Source organism: Drosophila santomea, chromosome 2R (genome assembly GCF_016746245.2).
Source record: "Drosophila santomea strain STO CAGO 1482 chromosome 2R, Prin_Dsan_1.1, whole genome shotgun sequence".
In the NCBI taxonomy this organism is placed as follows: Eukaryota; Metazoa; Arthropoda; class Insecta; order Diptera; family Drosophilidae; genus Drosophila; species Drosophila santomea.
Window position 1 is genome coordinate 17,235,683 of NC_053017.2, and position 17,017 is coordinate 17,252,699.

At 44.5% G+C, this 17,017-nt stretch overlaps 2 protein-coding genes across 3 annotated transcripts in view; one reads left to right on the plus strand and one right to left on the minus strand.

Annotated features, from left to right (window-relative positions):
• The window catches only part of LOC120445921, a 57,893-nt gene extending 46,948 nt beyond the window's left edge, over positions 1 to 10,945 (minus strand). The window contains 9 exon segments of the mRNA XM_039626579.2: positions 2,308 to 2,454; positions 3,582 to 3,707; positions 3,803 to 3,982; positions 4,485 to 4,730; positions 5,027 to 5,143; positions 5,742 to 5,847; positions 5,915 to 6,023; positions 7,269 to 7,469; positions 10,116 to 10,945. Coding sequence (XP_039482513.1) covers positions 2,308 to 2,454; positions 3,582 to 3,707; positions 3,803 to 3,982; positions 4,485 to 4,730; positions 5,027 to 5,143; positions 5,742 to 5,847; positions 5,915 to 6,023; positions 7,269 to 7,469; positions 10,116 to 10,809 — 1,926 coding nt within the window. The 5' untranslated portion in view covers positions 10,810 to 10,945.
• LOC120445922 lies at positions 2,564 to 3,458 on the plus strand. 2 transcript variants are annotated; one of them, XM_039626580.1, is made up of 3 exons: positions 2,564 to 3,020; positions 3,073 to 3,196; positions 3,257 to 3,458. In XM_039626580.1, the coding sequence occupies exons 1-3, from the start codon at positions 2,643 to 2,645 to the stop codon at positions 3,382 to 3,384; spliced, it is 630 nt and encodes a 209-aa protein (XP_039482514.1). In that variant the 5' UTR covers positions 2,564 to 2,642; the 3' UTR covers positions 3,385 to 3,458. The 2 variants fall into 2 exon arrangements, with proteins under 2 accessions (XP_039482514.1, XP_039482515.1); XM_039626581.1 differs by having other exon boundaries at positions 2,564 to 3,014.
• Positions 10,946 to 17,017: the final 6,072 nt, after the last annotated feature.

Here is a 17,017-nt window from a genome sequence, read left to right on the forward strand (position 1 = left end):
CGTGGGCGTGCCGCGTTTGTTGGGCCGATTCTTTTTGAGAACGATAACGCGCATGATGTGGCAGTTATATATACGAGTATATGTATATATTTATGTATATATTATGTGAGAGAGGGGGTGTACGTGTGCGTGTGGCTCTCGGCTACTGGTTTGTTGGTACGAGTATTTATTTACGCAAAGTGTACGCAGTGTTTTTTTTTTTTTTTTGTTTAGCAAACAACAACAATTTCGAGGTGTCGCCGAAGTCGCTAGTCTCTCTATTAATTTTTCTCAAGTGATGGCCGTTCACAAACGGGTTTCCACTCCTCGCGACATCGGAGGCGGATTCAGATATAGCTTTCGGATTCAGATTCAAATTCGGATGCGTATGCGAATTCAGATGCGGATACGGATACAGATACGGATACGGATGCGAAGTGTGTTTTGTGGGTGGTTGGTAGTAGTAGTATTTGGTGGTTACAAGTACGTGTACGGGTGCTATTGCGACTGCACCCACATTCGGGTGGTGCGGTGCAGGCACAAAGGTCACGAAATTACAAAATGCAAAGCGAGCCGAGCCTCTAGCTCTAGATAGATTTGTACATAGTTGATGTTGCAATTACTGAGTAAGAATAGATTAAACTACATCTAGATTAGCAAAGAGTATTGGTTATTTACAGTACATACGAGCTAGCTAGATTGATTGAGTTTTTGTTGTTGTGTTTTTTATTGGCATTAGTTTGCACACTAAGCTTCTGATTGGTGAAGTTCAGCACTTGGCCACGAATTTCGACTACTTGGCTAGAAGTTTGTTGTAGAAGGCAGGCAAAAGATTTGAAGTAATTCTGGCAGTGCTACATTGATTCGAATTAACATAGTTTATTTATATTCTTTTCTATTTGTTTTTTGATTCGAATTCGTTTGGGCGCACGGTGCGTATGCGTGATTGGTTAATAAAGCTAAGTTTATTTTACATGGACTGTCTGGTTGACTAGTTTGGTTGCATTACTATTTTGATCATCGTTTGGTTACTTACGCGCTGAACTCAATTCAATTCAATTCAATCTTGTGTGTGTGGCTATCAAAATAGAGAACAACTCGCCTAGAAAAGCCTGCCCTGAACTGCGCTCTAAAATTATGCATATATATTAGGTGGATATATATATATATATATATGAATGGTGTCTGTTTTCGGGATATATATATATATATGTATATATATTTCGATTTTATTTGGATCTAAGGTTTGTGTTTAGTTTCGTTTGCTTTGGTTTGCTTAGCTAGCCCCTCCAGTTGCGCGATTGGCAGCCAATCGCACCTCAGTCGCGACGAAGAACGACGACGACGACGGCGCGTTTACGGATACGGATACGGCTGCGGAAGTACGGCTACGGCACTACGGTACTACGGTACTACGGATACGGCTAATTTGTCGAACGGATCACCCAAGAGCGGAGCTGGCGAGCCGCGTTACGTATACGTCGAAGTGCAAGCACGTGACTGACTCGGAGCGACCGTTGCACGCTGCTTTTATAAACAGCGACATCGGGAAAATGCTCGAATGTCTGGCAACGCTTCGCATGCAATTTTCCTCTCTCTGTCTCTCTCTTGCGCTCTCAACTGACTTTTCCGAGCCCTGTTCGGCAACAGCTGATTCACTTGCAGGCCCAGAGGTTGAGGTTACAGTCAAAAGCCTGCTGGTTTTTCCCAAACTCGCTCGCACTTCTAGTTTGTCACAACAGAAAACACAGAAAATCGCACAGCACACGGTGTACTTTTGGCTGCGTAAGCCTCTTTTGTAGAACCGCAAAAAAACAGGAAACTGTTTAGTGGAAAATGCAGGAGCAGAATCGAGGCATACTGCCGCACTGACCACGCACAAGCTAATCTACCGCAGGACTAAGCGAAAGGCGAAGGACGAACCTAACCCACAGTTGGCTCCCGCTGGCGGCTTTCAATGCTCCACTGAGCGAGAGGGATGGCGAAACGCTTGGGTCACATGCGCAGTCGGCAATCAGCTGTTTGACCTACATACGCGCGCCAGTTCATCTGTACTGTCAAGCGTGCAAACGGGGGGCGGTGGGGGCGTGTGGGGGTCCCGACCCCGCCTAATGGAACTCATTAGATCTCGGCCATGAAAAGTTCCCCCAAAAAGCTGCCAGCAACAGGTCTGTGGAAAGCTAAGGAGAAGCTTTACCACGGAATAAACCTAAGTTCGAGCTGTTTATTTTCGCCACTCCTTTAGCTTTTCCAAGTTTTCCCGCTTTTCCGGGGTGCATTATCCCGCTAAGCTTGGGAGCTTTTCACCACGACCAACTCGAAACTCACCTGAGCCCTTATGGCCGCCAAGTGGATCTGCTTGGCCCGCAGGTCGAACTTCTTCATGGACAAATCCTCCTGCAGCTCGTTGACCTTGTTGTACAGCTGACCCTCGATTCCACGGGTCTGCGTTCGATTCAGAGCCTCAATGGAGTCCTGCGGGATAAAACAGATCATTAAATAGTTTTAAAGATCGTAGCACTACTTTTTTTTGTGAAAAGATATATAGATCTACGTATAGAAGTAGACCAATAGTAGTAGATAGTAGTAGACCGGTTAAAAGCTTTCATAGGCATCAGCCCAAATACAAAATCTTCAACAATCATTGGAAAACTAGACCAGAAATGTCATCTAAAGAGATTTGTCAAGAAAGTCGGGGCATTTTGGAAAACTCACGTTGGAAGAACATTAGGCGCAGATGCAAAGCCATACCCATACTCAAGAGCTTCTTTTACTTCTACGATTTGGAAAAAGGTTGCAGGATAATAGCAGGATTTGAGGCTTTGGTGAGCGTGATACAGATATTGGCTTTATATTATTTAGCCAATAAATCCGGACCAAGTCGTTTGTTACCTGATCCCTTTTGGATCACCAAAATCGATAGGGAAGGAATAATCAAAAGGAGGTTACTTTATCATACAAATCAGAACTTTTGCATGGGACTCGGATTGGTTACTCTACTCAGCTCGCTGCTGCTGCTCATTGGAAGCAAATGGGTGAGAGTCAGTAAATCGTATTTAAACATAATGGTTAATAATATTATTTTTCATGAAGGGCCACCAGGTGTGCCTCTTTCTTTGGATTTACATCACGCTGTTCACCACTCTCATATCGAATATAAATGATACTTTACGGAACTTTAATCTTACGCAAGCTTTCATAACATTTCCATCATTAGGTAAGTATCAAAACAATTGTAAAGCCTGCAAAATTATGCCCAATAAAAAACCTCTTACAGCTCTTGAGGCCTACTTTGTATTGGTAGTTGCATCATTGATTTGCAAATTACACGAGAAACGAGATGATTGCTGCTCATACAGCGAAATGCACGCCTCAGACGGCAAAAAGAGTACCGAACAGCAATAAGCAGATATTTGCCATTTATTTGCAAGATATTTTGTGAATTTTAAATGTTTAGAGAAAAACTTGTAATAAGTTGGGCACCCATTCAAATAAAATCTGTGGAAACATAACAAACCGTTTTTTTGAAGTATCGCCATGGCTGCGATATCGTACTGTGAGCTTTTATTATTTTGTGTATTATTGTGGATTATTCATCTCACCTGCAGCTGACGTATTTGCAATTCCAATTCGATGGCCTCTCGCTTCAGCGACTCCAACGCGGAGCGTTGTGACAGTGTGGAGTGCCGGTCGAAGACCAGCTCGTTCCGCAGGCAGGGCGTCATCTCCTGCGGCGGACATGCGTCGGTCCACAAAAAAAAAAAAACCAAAAACAATCACTTAAGTCCGCCGGACGACAGGTGCTATGTGCAGCACTACTCACGTTGTGGTCGCCCGCCTCTTCGCCGCCCTCCGCCTGCGGCGATGCAAAGAGCCGTCTGGGAATCTTCTGGGCCTGCGATGGCTGGGCCAGAAGTCGGACGAAGTTCACCAGATCCTGTTGAGGTGAGACAGCAGCGCACTGGTTGGTCAGGCTGTTGTACCGCTTGGCTTGGTCGTTGCCCTGTGGAGATATGCGAGTAGTTATGATTTGGACACATTTCCCAGGCATTCCCATTCTGGCACTGAAGTTGTGAGTTGTGGGGTTACTGCTAACAGTTCCTAAAGCAATCTGTGCTTATCTAGATTCATAAGCCCAGATTAAGACTTGTATTTTGTATTATTATAAGCATTTTACATCGAGCTACCAATGTACATATTTTGACCCATACCCTGTATACACAATTCCGCTAAAAAGTGTCGCAATCATCACGCAAGTCCTGCCCACGCATTAGGCAAATTACCAGAGCAAATTGCTACCCCGCGCAATTATAATAATCGTGTACAAATTACTGTCCAGGAAACAAAAGGTGCTGCAGAAATTAATTCGAATTCGAGGTGCCACTGGCCACTGGCCACTACCACACTATACAACCACACTATACAGTATACCATACTATAGGATGTTTATGGGGTGCGACAACCACCTGCTGCAGTGATAAATCACTGGTCGGCGGGGCACTCACCTTGCCGGCAATTACTTCTGCGCCCTGCATCAGCGAGTCGGACACAATGGCGACCAGGTCGTTGTGGATCTCCTCCAGCTCCTGCATCTGCTGGGGCAGGGTGTCCGTGTGGTAGGCCTCCAGCATTCCATTTGTGGCATGCAGCTGCTGCACGTACGCATTATGGGCGTCGATGTATTCGGTGAGCGAGTGCTGGCTGGGATTCTGTCGGTGGGCCAGGTGGCACTGCTTGTAGTCCACACGGCACTGTGGAGAGAAGGGAACGGCAATGGCAATGGCAACCAACAAAGGGAGTGGGTAAAGGGTCCCAGGGGTTGGGTGGTCAATTTATGGGTAATCACAGAAAAGGGTAAATTGGCACACGCACAATGGACACAGCATTTGACGGGCAATTGGACCGGCCCACACTGCGTATGCGTTATTTTCAGCTCGAACAGAATTTTAAGGCATCTTAAAGCGCTGTTCGGTAAGATTACTTGTGGGACTTCAAGACCTTGAGGACCTTAGTGTGTTAATCAACGCATTTTGCTAATTAAACTCACCTTTGACAGCTTCTCTTCAGTCTTTGCGATAATAGTCTCAAAAGACTCCCTGTGTGTAAATATTTTACGGCTTTGAACTTTGCGATGAAAGGATTTATCCAGCATTGGTCGCGACACCTAAAGAAGTGGGTAAATAAATTGTGTATGGCATATATGGCATATAATTTAGTCCCCTGCCAGTTCTACAGAACGCAACCAAAAAAAAAGGGCAAATCATCGTGAAAAATGAAAATTAAATGTGTAAGCCAAATGAAACAAAGCAAACGCGGCGGCAAAACAACATTATTCGGCACTCGAAAAACACATGTCATTTCCCAGGGCCCGCAGCGCCACGCCCCCACTAATTAACCATAATTAGAGTCTGCCTTTTATAATGCAAATTGGGATTTTTTTTTTTTCGTTCTGCCTCAAGGCCACAAACACACATGTGGCTTGGCCATCCGATCCATGTGGTAACTGGTACAAATAAAATTATCATATATTACTATTAGTATAAATCTGGCTATTGTTTCAAAAGAGAAAATAAATCAATGAATTCTCCTGCATTAAGTTAATTAAAATTCTTTCAGGGCAAGTGCACGACAAGCGGCGTATATAGTTCTATTTTCGGTGAAGGTAACTGAATATTTAACGTGACACGATATTGCCATTAACCCATTTCGCTTTCGGCAACTTTTTCGGCCGAACAAAAACCCCAAATTTAAAGGACTCTCACCTGGCGGGAAAGGACGCTGGCCACGTCGTTGCAGGCCTGTGAATCGGTTTCGACCTCCTGCAGGAATGTTTCCCATGCCTGAAAGATGGCCAAGTGGCAGGCGGGTCTGCACGCCACTCGGTTGGGGTTTTGGCAACTGAATTTGGCTGGGAAAATCGTTTATGGCCACTTACCTTTCTTTGCGTAATTCGGCATTCTTCTTGCGATAATTGGAAACCGCAACTTGGAGGGCAGTTGCGTGTTCCTCGTACAGACGGGATAGTGTTTCGGAGAAATCGGATACTGTAATTGAATTATGTTGAGTGAGTGCGCTATAAGGTTAAATAAAACTAAAAAGGCAGTCACGCTTTATGACGGGCCACAAAGTGCATTAGACACAATGAAAGCACCGGAAACGGATATGCCAACAGGGGAGAGGTGGGCACTTCCTGCTGAAGTCTTTGTGCCTTTCTCCACATCTCAAAATCCACATCACAAGGCTGCGCTCGAAAGTGAGCAAAAAATACCGTAGACAATGAAATTGTTTTATTTGCGTTTAAATAATTTATTTTAGAACTTTTTTCAGAGTGTGAACTTTTTGTGTTTCCCTTACTTGATTTTTCCGGGAACAAAAGCCGCCAGTTTATGTGCTGTAAAGCACAAAAAGGCAGTCTCTTTAAAAGGAGTGAATGCCTGTTGGATAATCCATCACATTTACGATTACTCAGGCATATGTATATGAATATGGATGTTTGGCTTTTAGCCACTTAAGCTGCCAGTTTATGGGCCAATCGTTTTACGGCCTGCCAGATACGCGATTATAGCGTTGTCGGCAACAGGTTGTCAAACGTGTTGAAACTGAAAAGCACAAGTTTCTGATGCTGTCCAAGGCAACTTTAATTTAATCAATAATTTTTGTACTTCAACTTCTCTGATTCTCTGATTTCACATGCAGTTCACAGCGAAAATGTTATTAAAAACTTTACAGGCTACACAAAACTACTGCAAACTCTGCTGTTCGCCAGTGCCACTGCCAGTGCCAAAGGTGCCATCCTGCCATGGGACAACTTTCACCGACAGCGGCGTAATTCAAAGTCAAAGTTATGTCGAAAAGTTGCAGCTGTGTCAGAGGATGTTGTTCGTTGGGTAAACATACTCATAGTTGGGAATAGCAATGTGGGAATAGCGAATTTACGAGGCTTTGCTGGCTCGAAGAGGCGCTGCCTTAACTGATTTATGTCTCAATCTGACGACCCGACAAAGACAATCGGCAATCGAAATCAATAAGCCATAAAAGCGAGTACGAAAACTTATCAAATAAAACGCTGCCACATAAATTGCTTTTTGTTTTTGTTTTTGTTTTCCCGTTTTCATTTCAGGGCGCAACGCGAGCCCGCTGTTTGTCAACTTCAGCTTTTTGTGCCACCTGGCGAGCGTGTCAGGTGTGAAAGTCTGCCACACGACACGTGTACTCCCATGTGGCGGATAGCAGTTGGGATAGCGGTTGCGATAGGAGTTGGAAATATATTGGCTTCTGGTTTAACTCACCTGTTTTAATTAACTTAAAGTTGACATTGTTCTGGGATTTGAAAGCCTCGTTCAAACTGCTGTGACTGTAATCCTTGAGCACGCCGTTGTAGGACGCCATGCTGCCGCCCGGGGGGCTAAGGGAACCACCGCGTGGTCCCCTCCACCCGAAGATCCTCCTCCTACGACTTCTTCGACCACTTGAAGATTTTACCGAAGAACCTGCCAACGACAAATAGCGTTATCACTCACTGCACTTACAGCAAATGTGTTAGCCATTTTTAACTCAAAACCGAAAATTAATCAACTCGTAAAACCAAACAATTAAATCAAGAAAACAAACAGAACAGAACAGAACGCAGCGTAAATTCCAAACAAAACGAACCGAATTGAAAGCAAACAAATGAGAATTTCCAAACGAAATGTGATTTGATTTAGGGCGGTTGGAGTAAAGTATCCGTCAGGCAATGTCAGGAATTATTTTGGCCACGCCATTGTAAATACACAAGTCAGTTCTCCATTCCCCACCCCATTCGTTTTGGCCAATCAAACAGATCGCTGCCTTTTGTATTTATGCATAAATAATGAGTGGAGGCAGCTTTCCCCATTTGAGCCCCATCCACTTTGTTTCACTTTTTCTATCGCTCCTATTTTCGCTTTGCGCCAAGTCGGAAATTCGAGTATTTCAGTCCAGGACAGCTCCTTAAACCCGAGCCCCATTACCAAAGTCAACAAAAGGACCTCAACAACAGCGGTCAAAATGGTGGATCACCAGCACTAATATATTACTAGTACTAAACTGGAAATTTGTATTTAAAATCAAGAGCTATGCTTCTTGAGCAGCAACGCTTAAATATTTACGCAAATGTTGAAAAGCTTTAGCAAGTAAAATTTTAAATAAAAGAATTGTTCTGCAAAGCTTAGTTCATTGGATTATTTTAAAGACAATGAATAGAAAATATACTTTTTACTCAAATGCAATTGTTCTACAATAAAATTGCGATTAAATGCTCAGTACTATACATTTAGACGCCGCTGTATGTAGGTGCCTCTGACTTGCTGCTCTTTGGCTGCTTCTGTCTGATGTTGGGCGCCAAAGTCAAAGTTGGGGCAGATGGAAGTCCCCTCATTTAAAATTCAATCAATAAATGAAGCGTAATTTCATTGCCGCGGCGAGAGTCGAGATTTCGTTAGAACACATTCGCAGCTAAAAAGACTCGTGGGTCCGTTTGTTTGGTATGTCTGGTGATTGTTTCACCCGGACTCCACCAGCTCGACCCTCCTAAAGTCCAAGTCCAAGCCGAGTGTCCAAAGTGTCTGGCGTGTTTGTTTGGACACGCTCACACGAGGCTCAATTACTGTCCGACTGGTTGGCCCAATGAAATATGTAGGAGCTGCAGCGGATCGCCCACGAAAGTGTGCTTTAGAAATTATTAAAGGACCCGGCTGCATGAAATGGTCGGCTGTCGCATCCTTTTTGCCCCGTCCAATTTGAAGTAACATTGCCGGAATAAACAAGGCGTGTCCGAGATTTCCAGCGATCACGTAGCTCTTGATTTACTTTGCCGCTGGTCATCAAATTTGCCGCGCTGTGAACTTTGAAATGAATTCCAGTGGGTGGGGTTGTACTGCTTGCTAGTGGTGATGGTGGTGCTGGTGGTGCTTATGGTGCCAGTGGTTTGGCAGGATCTCGGGCAGTTCGAGCTCACGTGCCAGCTGCAAGGATGTCGTTATCGCTGTTGTTGATTACACTTCACGCGCTGCTAAGCTGACATTCATTTCGGAACACCAGTCTCAGCTGGATGTGCTCCTGCCCCTTTTGCTCCTGCTCCTGCTCCTTCTCAAGTTCCTAGTAGTTTTCCAAAGGAGTTATGTGCGTGCTTGCATTCGGAGAATGCGCTCCAGGCACGCAACTCAGTTGTAGCTCCAGTTGCACTCGCAGCTGCATCCACGGGCACAGGTAATCCAATTATGCATGCGAGGAGCAGCTGTGGACCCCACTCAAGCGATAACGTGGCACGACGGATATGCAGATGCGAATTGGGAAATGGGAAATGGGAAATGGGCGGGCGAAAAGTCAAGCTTCCTAAGCACTTTAAGTTCGCCTTTCGCCTTTGTGTGTGTTTGTGTGTGTGTTTAGTACCAAAAGTTAACCAGGCTTAACTAAGCGAGGACGGCACAAGGATGGGGTTTGCGAGCATTGGCAGAGCCAAAGGCTGAGTATCCTTGGAAAAACTGCGAACTAGAAATCTGAGAGTCCATTGTGAGGATGCTGGTCTTATTGTGCAGGAATTGAACGAGTTCGTAATGCGGCTAATTGAAAGGTTCAAGGGCAGAAATGGGCTGAAGCACAAACACCACCACTTTGTGTTTTTCGTTTACTGGTAATCTGAGTACATGCTGATAGTTACACAAGCTGCTAAAATAACTAAAACTAACACACTCTAAATGTAATCGGACATGAAAAAGGTCTAAAATATACAAATATATGTATATTATACTGATAATCCAAGGATACTCTGTAGAAATGAAGTGCTTTAAGGCATTCTCAAACTTGTATAACAGAACTCCAAGCTGCGACTCAAACTTGCAGCGAATGAATAGTTGCTTTAAACTAAAAAGAAGTGCCAGAATCTTCACATTCACAAATCTTGATGGAATTCCATTTGCTTGGAAAGTTGAGAGATGATATGGTGAATGGGTTCCCAACTCAAATTGAATGCCATCAGATTGCTAGGAAGTGAATTCCAGAACACTCCCCGTATGCTGCATGTTATGGCGATCAACTCGAGGTTGTTTCTACGAGACGCGCGGCAAACAACTGTAAACGATTCGATTAGCAGGTGCAAGAGAAGGCTTGGAAGGCACCTGTCACCTTTGGAAGGCGTTCCGCCCGAACTGGCACCGCCCCCTCCGCCTCCACTGCCGCCGCCGCCCGCCGAGTTGGAACCCCTGGCCGCCGCTCCACTGGCCTGTCCGCCCACCGCTCCGTCGCACTGATCCGCACTCCGTGACCTGGCGCCGGCCATCCTTTCCCGATCCTCGCGAGGCGAACGCGCAAATAGGCCGCCACCGCTGCCGCCGCCCTTGCCCGCCGGACTCCGCGTCCTTGGTGAATCGTAGACACCCGCATAGTTCTCCAGAGGCGGCGAGTAGCCCCTCCCACTGCCATCCGCTGGCGCCGTATGCGGTGTTTTCGGCTGGAGCTTGATGACCGGTTCGCGGGCCTCGAAGAATGCATCGAAGTTGTTCTGGCGCAGATTCTCGCTGCTGAAGACGGGATTCTCGACGTGCACATGCACATCCTCGCGCAGTCTGTTGCTCTCCCTCGTGTCCGAGGAGCTGGAGCGTCCCAATCGCCCCAGCGGCAGGTGGAGCTTGGGTCGCAGACGCGACTTTCCGGTGGGCGATTTGCTGCCGGATGCGCTGGCCGACGATCTTTCCGGCGGCAGATCCATGGGCGACATGGGTCGACCCCAACCCGGTCCGAAGTGGGCGTGCGTGGGATCCGGCGTGGGTGGCTCCAGAAAGATGCTGGGGCTGCGCGAGCGGAGGTCTCCATACTGCTCTAGTGCTCCTCCTGCTGCCGAGTCCTGATCGATGGCTGCGCTGCTGCGCTGGAATGGTGCTCGTCCCTGTCCAGTGGCACTGCTCCCCTGCATCTGGCTGGCATCATTATAATCATTATACATGGACGCAGTCGGCGGCCGCTGGGGGTTCCTCCGTAGGCTGCTCCTCTTCGTGGAGCCCTGGTGCGAAAGATTCGAGTTATTGGAGTGGGTCAGCGAGGCGCGCGATGTGCGGCGTGTGGGCGTGGGCGGCAGGCTCTGAGATTGGCACTGAAAAGCTGCTGGTGGCGCTGCTTCCTCCTCGAAGTTAAAGAAGTTGCAGGCAACCGGTGATCCCGGGTAGGTGAACGGCGGTGAGGCTGGCGGAGATCCTGGGTAGAAAGGGGCTAGTGCTGCCGGAGCGGTTGCTGGCTGGATGGCAATGGGCGGAGTGATGGCCTCGAAGTGGACGGCGGCGTTGGTTGGGACTTTGCTGGTGCTGTGACCGGCAAGGTTACTGGTGGTGCTGGTGGTGGTGTTGGTGGTGGTGGCTCTGGCTGGATACTCGATGGGCACAAGTGGCTCGGGCAGGCAGTCGAGTGAGGGTCGCGGTTTCACACGTGGCGCAAAGAAACCATAGGTCATCAAGATGAGCTCATCGGCGGGATATATTACGTACATTCCTCACGGTCCCCATGTGGCATGGTGGCACAGCGCTAAGTTGGATCTCAGCTGTTGGCTTGACTGTCTCTTGGTTTCTTTGGGATTCTTTGGGGGTAACTCTAATGGTGGTGGGTTCGGTGGGTACGGTCTAGTTGGGTCTTATTCGAGTTCCTGTCTTTTTGGGGTTCTCAGTTAGCAGTGCTGTCAGCTGTCTGTCTTTTGTGGGTTCGTTGTCTAACTAAAGTGCTTTAAGTTACCAAAAAAAACAATATAGAGAGTATCTAGGTTCGTTTACAACTAGGACTTAACGTACTTTCTGCTAGTCGGGTATATCACAAAGTGAGTTCAAGTTTAGCTAATTTCTCGGGGACGTGCTGTCATTTGGATCGCTGCATGTTGTCGATACTTAAAGACGATGCTAAAACGAGAAGAAAGAAAACAAAACAAGTCCATGATTAATTAGTCGTAATTACAGAATACTACATTTTAGAACACAAAACACAGCGAAAAGTTTGGACGCAAAACCAAACAGAGCTCAGCTTGTGCCTCATTAAAAATATTCCTTTCTTTCTGCTCGTCGCTCATTCATGCGAGTCGTTTTGCTCATTAAATTGTTCCGTTTCCCTGGAAGAGCAGAAGTTACCACTCGAGGGCCATGATTTGGGTCAAACTTTGGGCACTCCTTCTCCTTCTTCTGCTCTAAGTTGGTAAACAAAGTTTGACCGGGGGCAAATTTCTGGCCAGGTTTGCATGGCCAAGGCCAAGGGCCCAAACAACTCGGGGGCCAGGTGGCAAATTGTCAGGGTGCCAATTGTACAATAGCTACAAGGAAACTGCCAAGTAAAATTTTTCACACCTATGTGTTTGACTAATATGGGATAGGGGTAATAGGGTATATATTTATGGCTAAATATGCATTTGTCTCATTCTTTTGGTAAATTAAAAGAAATACTTAAGTTATATTTCTTTACACAAGCAAACGAACCTAAAAGTTGTACTTATTTTCCGTATAATAACACTACTTCAGTTAAACTTGAAGTTAAACAATCGCTCACTGTTCACAAGCTGGCTGCTCAAACACAAATTAACAGGAATTGGCAATGACAGCCCGAGCTGAAAGTTAGTTGGCTAAAACACCAACCACCCACTAAGTTTGTGCGTGTCTAAGCCACTTGTGGGTGTGTGGGTGTGTGGGTGTGTGCGTGCGGATGTGTGTGTGGATGGGAGTGTAGATGGGAGTGTGGATGGTAGGCGAATTACTGACTCGCCACATGCAAGGCTTATTATTATGCCATTTTATTGGCCAATCGATGGGCCCATATCAATTAAATTTGCATTAAATATTCATGATAACCGATGGTTACACGCCGCTTTAATTATCGGATCAGAATTAACTGGATGAGTGATTATAGCGTGCCATTGTCATCTCCTTCCAGGCAAAGTTTATGGGTCTTTCAATTGCAGAACATGTCACGGATTTCTGGCTATGATATTAGCCACATTGGAAACTATAAAAGTGCTGTACAAGACTTTAATCATGCAGTTCAAAAGGTGAAGTAAAGTCATCAGCTTATTGATCAAATAGAAATATATTTATGTGAAAAGTATTTCTATTGTTGCAGAAGTAGTATGTTTATTCAAAAATGTTAAAGTATCCTAGTATAAAAATGGAATTTATTGAACAATTAAGTTTACTTATTTTTCTTAATGCATATGTTTTTTTTTTTAAATTAAGTAAGCAGTTAAAACACATTTTGCAACGCTATGGGGTTTAAGTAGCTTTTGCGAGAGCAATTCCATTTTATTTTTAATTCCCGTCTTAGGCATCTCGTCCGACTAAAGCTCATGTTTTAAAATGAACGATTTGCATAATTGATATACAAGTATAATGGATACTGACCCAATAATATTCGCCCACGAAATAAGAGAGGGCGGTCCTTGGCCGGCATTAAAATCGCATTACGCGCACAACGGCCCGGGAAATCGGGGGAGATTAAATTCATATATCGCGCACGGCGGCCTTGCGTGTGCGTATGTGAAAATGAGGAAAACCCGAAAAGAAAACTTACAACAAGAATGCGATGCGATGGATGGCAGGGTGGAGAGCGAGGGGCGGGAGCAGTACGAACAAGTATGAGGAAAAGCCAAAGCCAAGACAGAAATTGCATTTCATAAATGGGGGGCTACACAGCTTGTGGCAAGGCGAGCCGAAAAGAAATCACGCAATTTAATTCAATGTGAATTATTAATTAGCTGCCAGATAGGGGCGGTCGCATGAATAATTCCCCATATTTAATGCCATGACGGTGGGGCAACGAAGGTTGCCAAGGAGGTGGAGAATGATGAGGAGCAGGAGGAGGATGGCACAGAAAGGAGGAGCAGTCACTGCTGATGACACTATCCGGCGGGGTACGCAAATATTTCCTTTTCATCCCCAGCTTTCAACCCCAACCCCACACTGAGTCACACACACACACATAATTGAATTGTTTTGCTGCACTTTAACAGCTCGTTAAATCTGTCAACATTGATCAATCAAACCGAGTGAGAGAGGGGGGGGGAGTAAGTGAAAGTGGGCGGGCAAAGAGAAAGTTGTACCATCAGCAGCTGAAAGTTATAAAAGCCAAGGGATCCGGGAATTTCCTCGTTACCTCCTCCGGCAACGACTGGCATTTTAAAAGCCTTTCCAGCCTCGAGCAGAAAAGGCCAAACGAAAGTAATTTCCCATTTTGCAAAAATGCACAAGGAGCAGCCCGTGAAAGGGCAAATGGCAACTACTTCAATGGAAATTAATTAAGTACAGAAAACAATGAAGCCTGCAGAGCGATGGCAGTTCGCTTATCAGAACGAGGAAGCCAAGCAGCAAAGAAATTGTTATAAATAATCAAGCAGACAAACGCCTCGTTTTGGCTAGCTGCACATTGGCAAGAGATGCTAATATGCTGCGAATGCCCAGGAAAAGCCGGCCAACTCACATAGAGGAAGCAAACTTGACTCAAGTGCATTGTCAAGGCGGTACACGAAAACAGAAACAGCAACAGAAACAGCAACAGAAATGGCCAAGAAATAAAAAAGGAAAGCAAGGAAAACATCGAGGAGGAGGAGCAATGTGAAGGCGCCCATGCGACGATGCACTTGCTCTCGGCCAGCGACATACATAATTACATGGCAGTGAGCCCAGAAGACGGGGCACATGCTCGTATGTATTTATAAAGCGTATTTAAATGGCGTATAAACACATAAACAAATGTATTATTGTCGGTCTGCACGCCGAGGTATTCGCCGTCTGCTATGAGAATACAAATTAACCAAATTCCTTGCAACTTGCTATGAAAATACGAGAACATGCTAAGATCAAGGCAACTTGCTTGGCTGCCTTTGACCCTGCTTTTGAATTCCACCTCAAGTTGTGGGGCTTGAAAAACGCTCTGCGCTCTTTGCTTTTATTTCATTTTTCTAATTAAATCTAAATGAATATAAATAAATATTTGGCTCGCAAAGAATGAAAAGGTTACTGGGATTGCTACAAAAATAAGACGCTCAAGTGAGGAAAGCTTGTGAGCTCGGAAATTCACATCATTATACATTTTTCACGAAGATTAGAGGGTATTCTAAACTTGAAGAGAAGTATGTAACAGCCAATATATATAGTGTATATAATCTTACAGCAGAAATATCTAACATTTTTAAGAACAAACCATTTCTTCAAGAGGCTGTTCTTATTATTTATTCTTTAAAAATAATAATAGTATCATTTTAATGCCTAAGTGGGGAAACATTCTGTATGCCGATTTATATTTCTGATTTCTTTTTTTATGTCAAATATAACAAATTCATTCAAATGAAAAACACAGAAAGCGTAGTTATTTGCCTTGCTATAAGAATGCACATAAGAAAAATTCTTAAAGACGTTCCACAGAAACAGAGAACAAGAAATCAGTCAAAGGTCAAGGAAAATCTACCGAATAATCTGGATGCTGAAGAAAAATTTCGCATGCTAATTTGATTTTCAAAATGAATAAAACAAAGTGCATATGCATACACATTTATATGGCTTTAGCAAATCCTAAAACGTATTCAGTTTGCTTTAAGAAGATAAGTACAGAAACTAAAAGTTATTCAGTTGGCTTTAAGATAAATACAACTTGCCATGTATTTCTAAAGCAAGCTACAATAATTCGGTTAGCAGACACATATTTTGTATTCGCCATTTGGCCAATTAGCTAGCTGCCTTTAACTGCACTGCCAATCAAAAAGAAGGTCATTCATGTAATGGCTCAATCAATCTCATTTCTCCCAGTTCTCCCAGGAATTTTGCACTCCAGCTGAGAAAACATGACGAACAATAAAGTTTTGTGCTGATTTGTGTGGGCCATAATTCGCCATAATTCCCCTACACATCCAAATGGGCATAACCACCAAAGGCAGGCGCAAAAAATATACAAAGACACAATGATACAGGTAGCATAGACATGTGATACTTATGCAAAAGGAAATTAGATGAATGGGAAGGGGGCTGCGTTGCGAAAGCAAAGCAAACAAAGCTGTCGAAAAGAGTAAACTCAATTTATGAGAAAAGCGTTGGCAGAGGCTGCCGAAATGCGGAGCAGCTTCAACGCAAATTGCGTATTCGCAACGTGGGCCCATGCAGAGTTACCCGAGCAGCAAAACCAGGCGCAGAGGGTTGGCGCTTTGATGGGTATGGGTTCCAATTGAAGCTCAGTCTGACATGTACAGGCTGACAGAAGAGCAGTCCGTCATTTTCGGGACGTGAACAAGTTTGGGGGATGGAATCCACATTAGGGTAATTAAATTGGTTATGTTCAAACCGCAGGTGTTATACGTACATCAAAGCTCTTTCTACTTTTGTTCAGATACCAATAATTTACAGGATTATACACTTAGGGTCAATCTATAAACAACTACTGATTAAAAAACATACACACAAATATCAGTTTCAATATTCAATCTTAAAAGGCTTATAATCACAAACACACACAAAATATAAGATAGCAATGCAATACCCTCAAAACCAACTATCTGTACAACAAATGTGTATAAAATACCAATAGGCATAATTCAAATTAACTGAAATCAAAACAAAATCTCACTTACAGCAAGAATTTGCAGGAACAAAGAGCTCTTTATGAATTGCTATTAAATTTACACCATTGTCAGGGAGTCCAACTCACCGTTCAGAGAATCTGCAGCTAAGTTGTATTCGTATCGGTTCGTTGGGTTGACATTTCTATATTCCCCTTAAATTTGAATGTAACACAAATATTTGTTTGTTTACACAACACACGCACTCGCACTGTTGTTTGCTCGATTCACTGGGTTTACATATGTGGCACATGAATGTGGTGCGTTTCGTTTGGCTTTCGCTTTCGCTTTTGGTTTGGTTTGTTTTTTGGTTTTTGGTTAAGTTTCGATTCGATTCGATGGGAGACTAGACTTTGTGGCTCGTTTCGAGTCGTTTCAGTTGCACTTCCATTATTTTTTGCAATCTTTATTCATGTGTCGCTGGCACAACGACAACACACACAACATAAATAATAA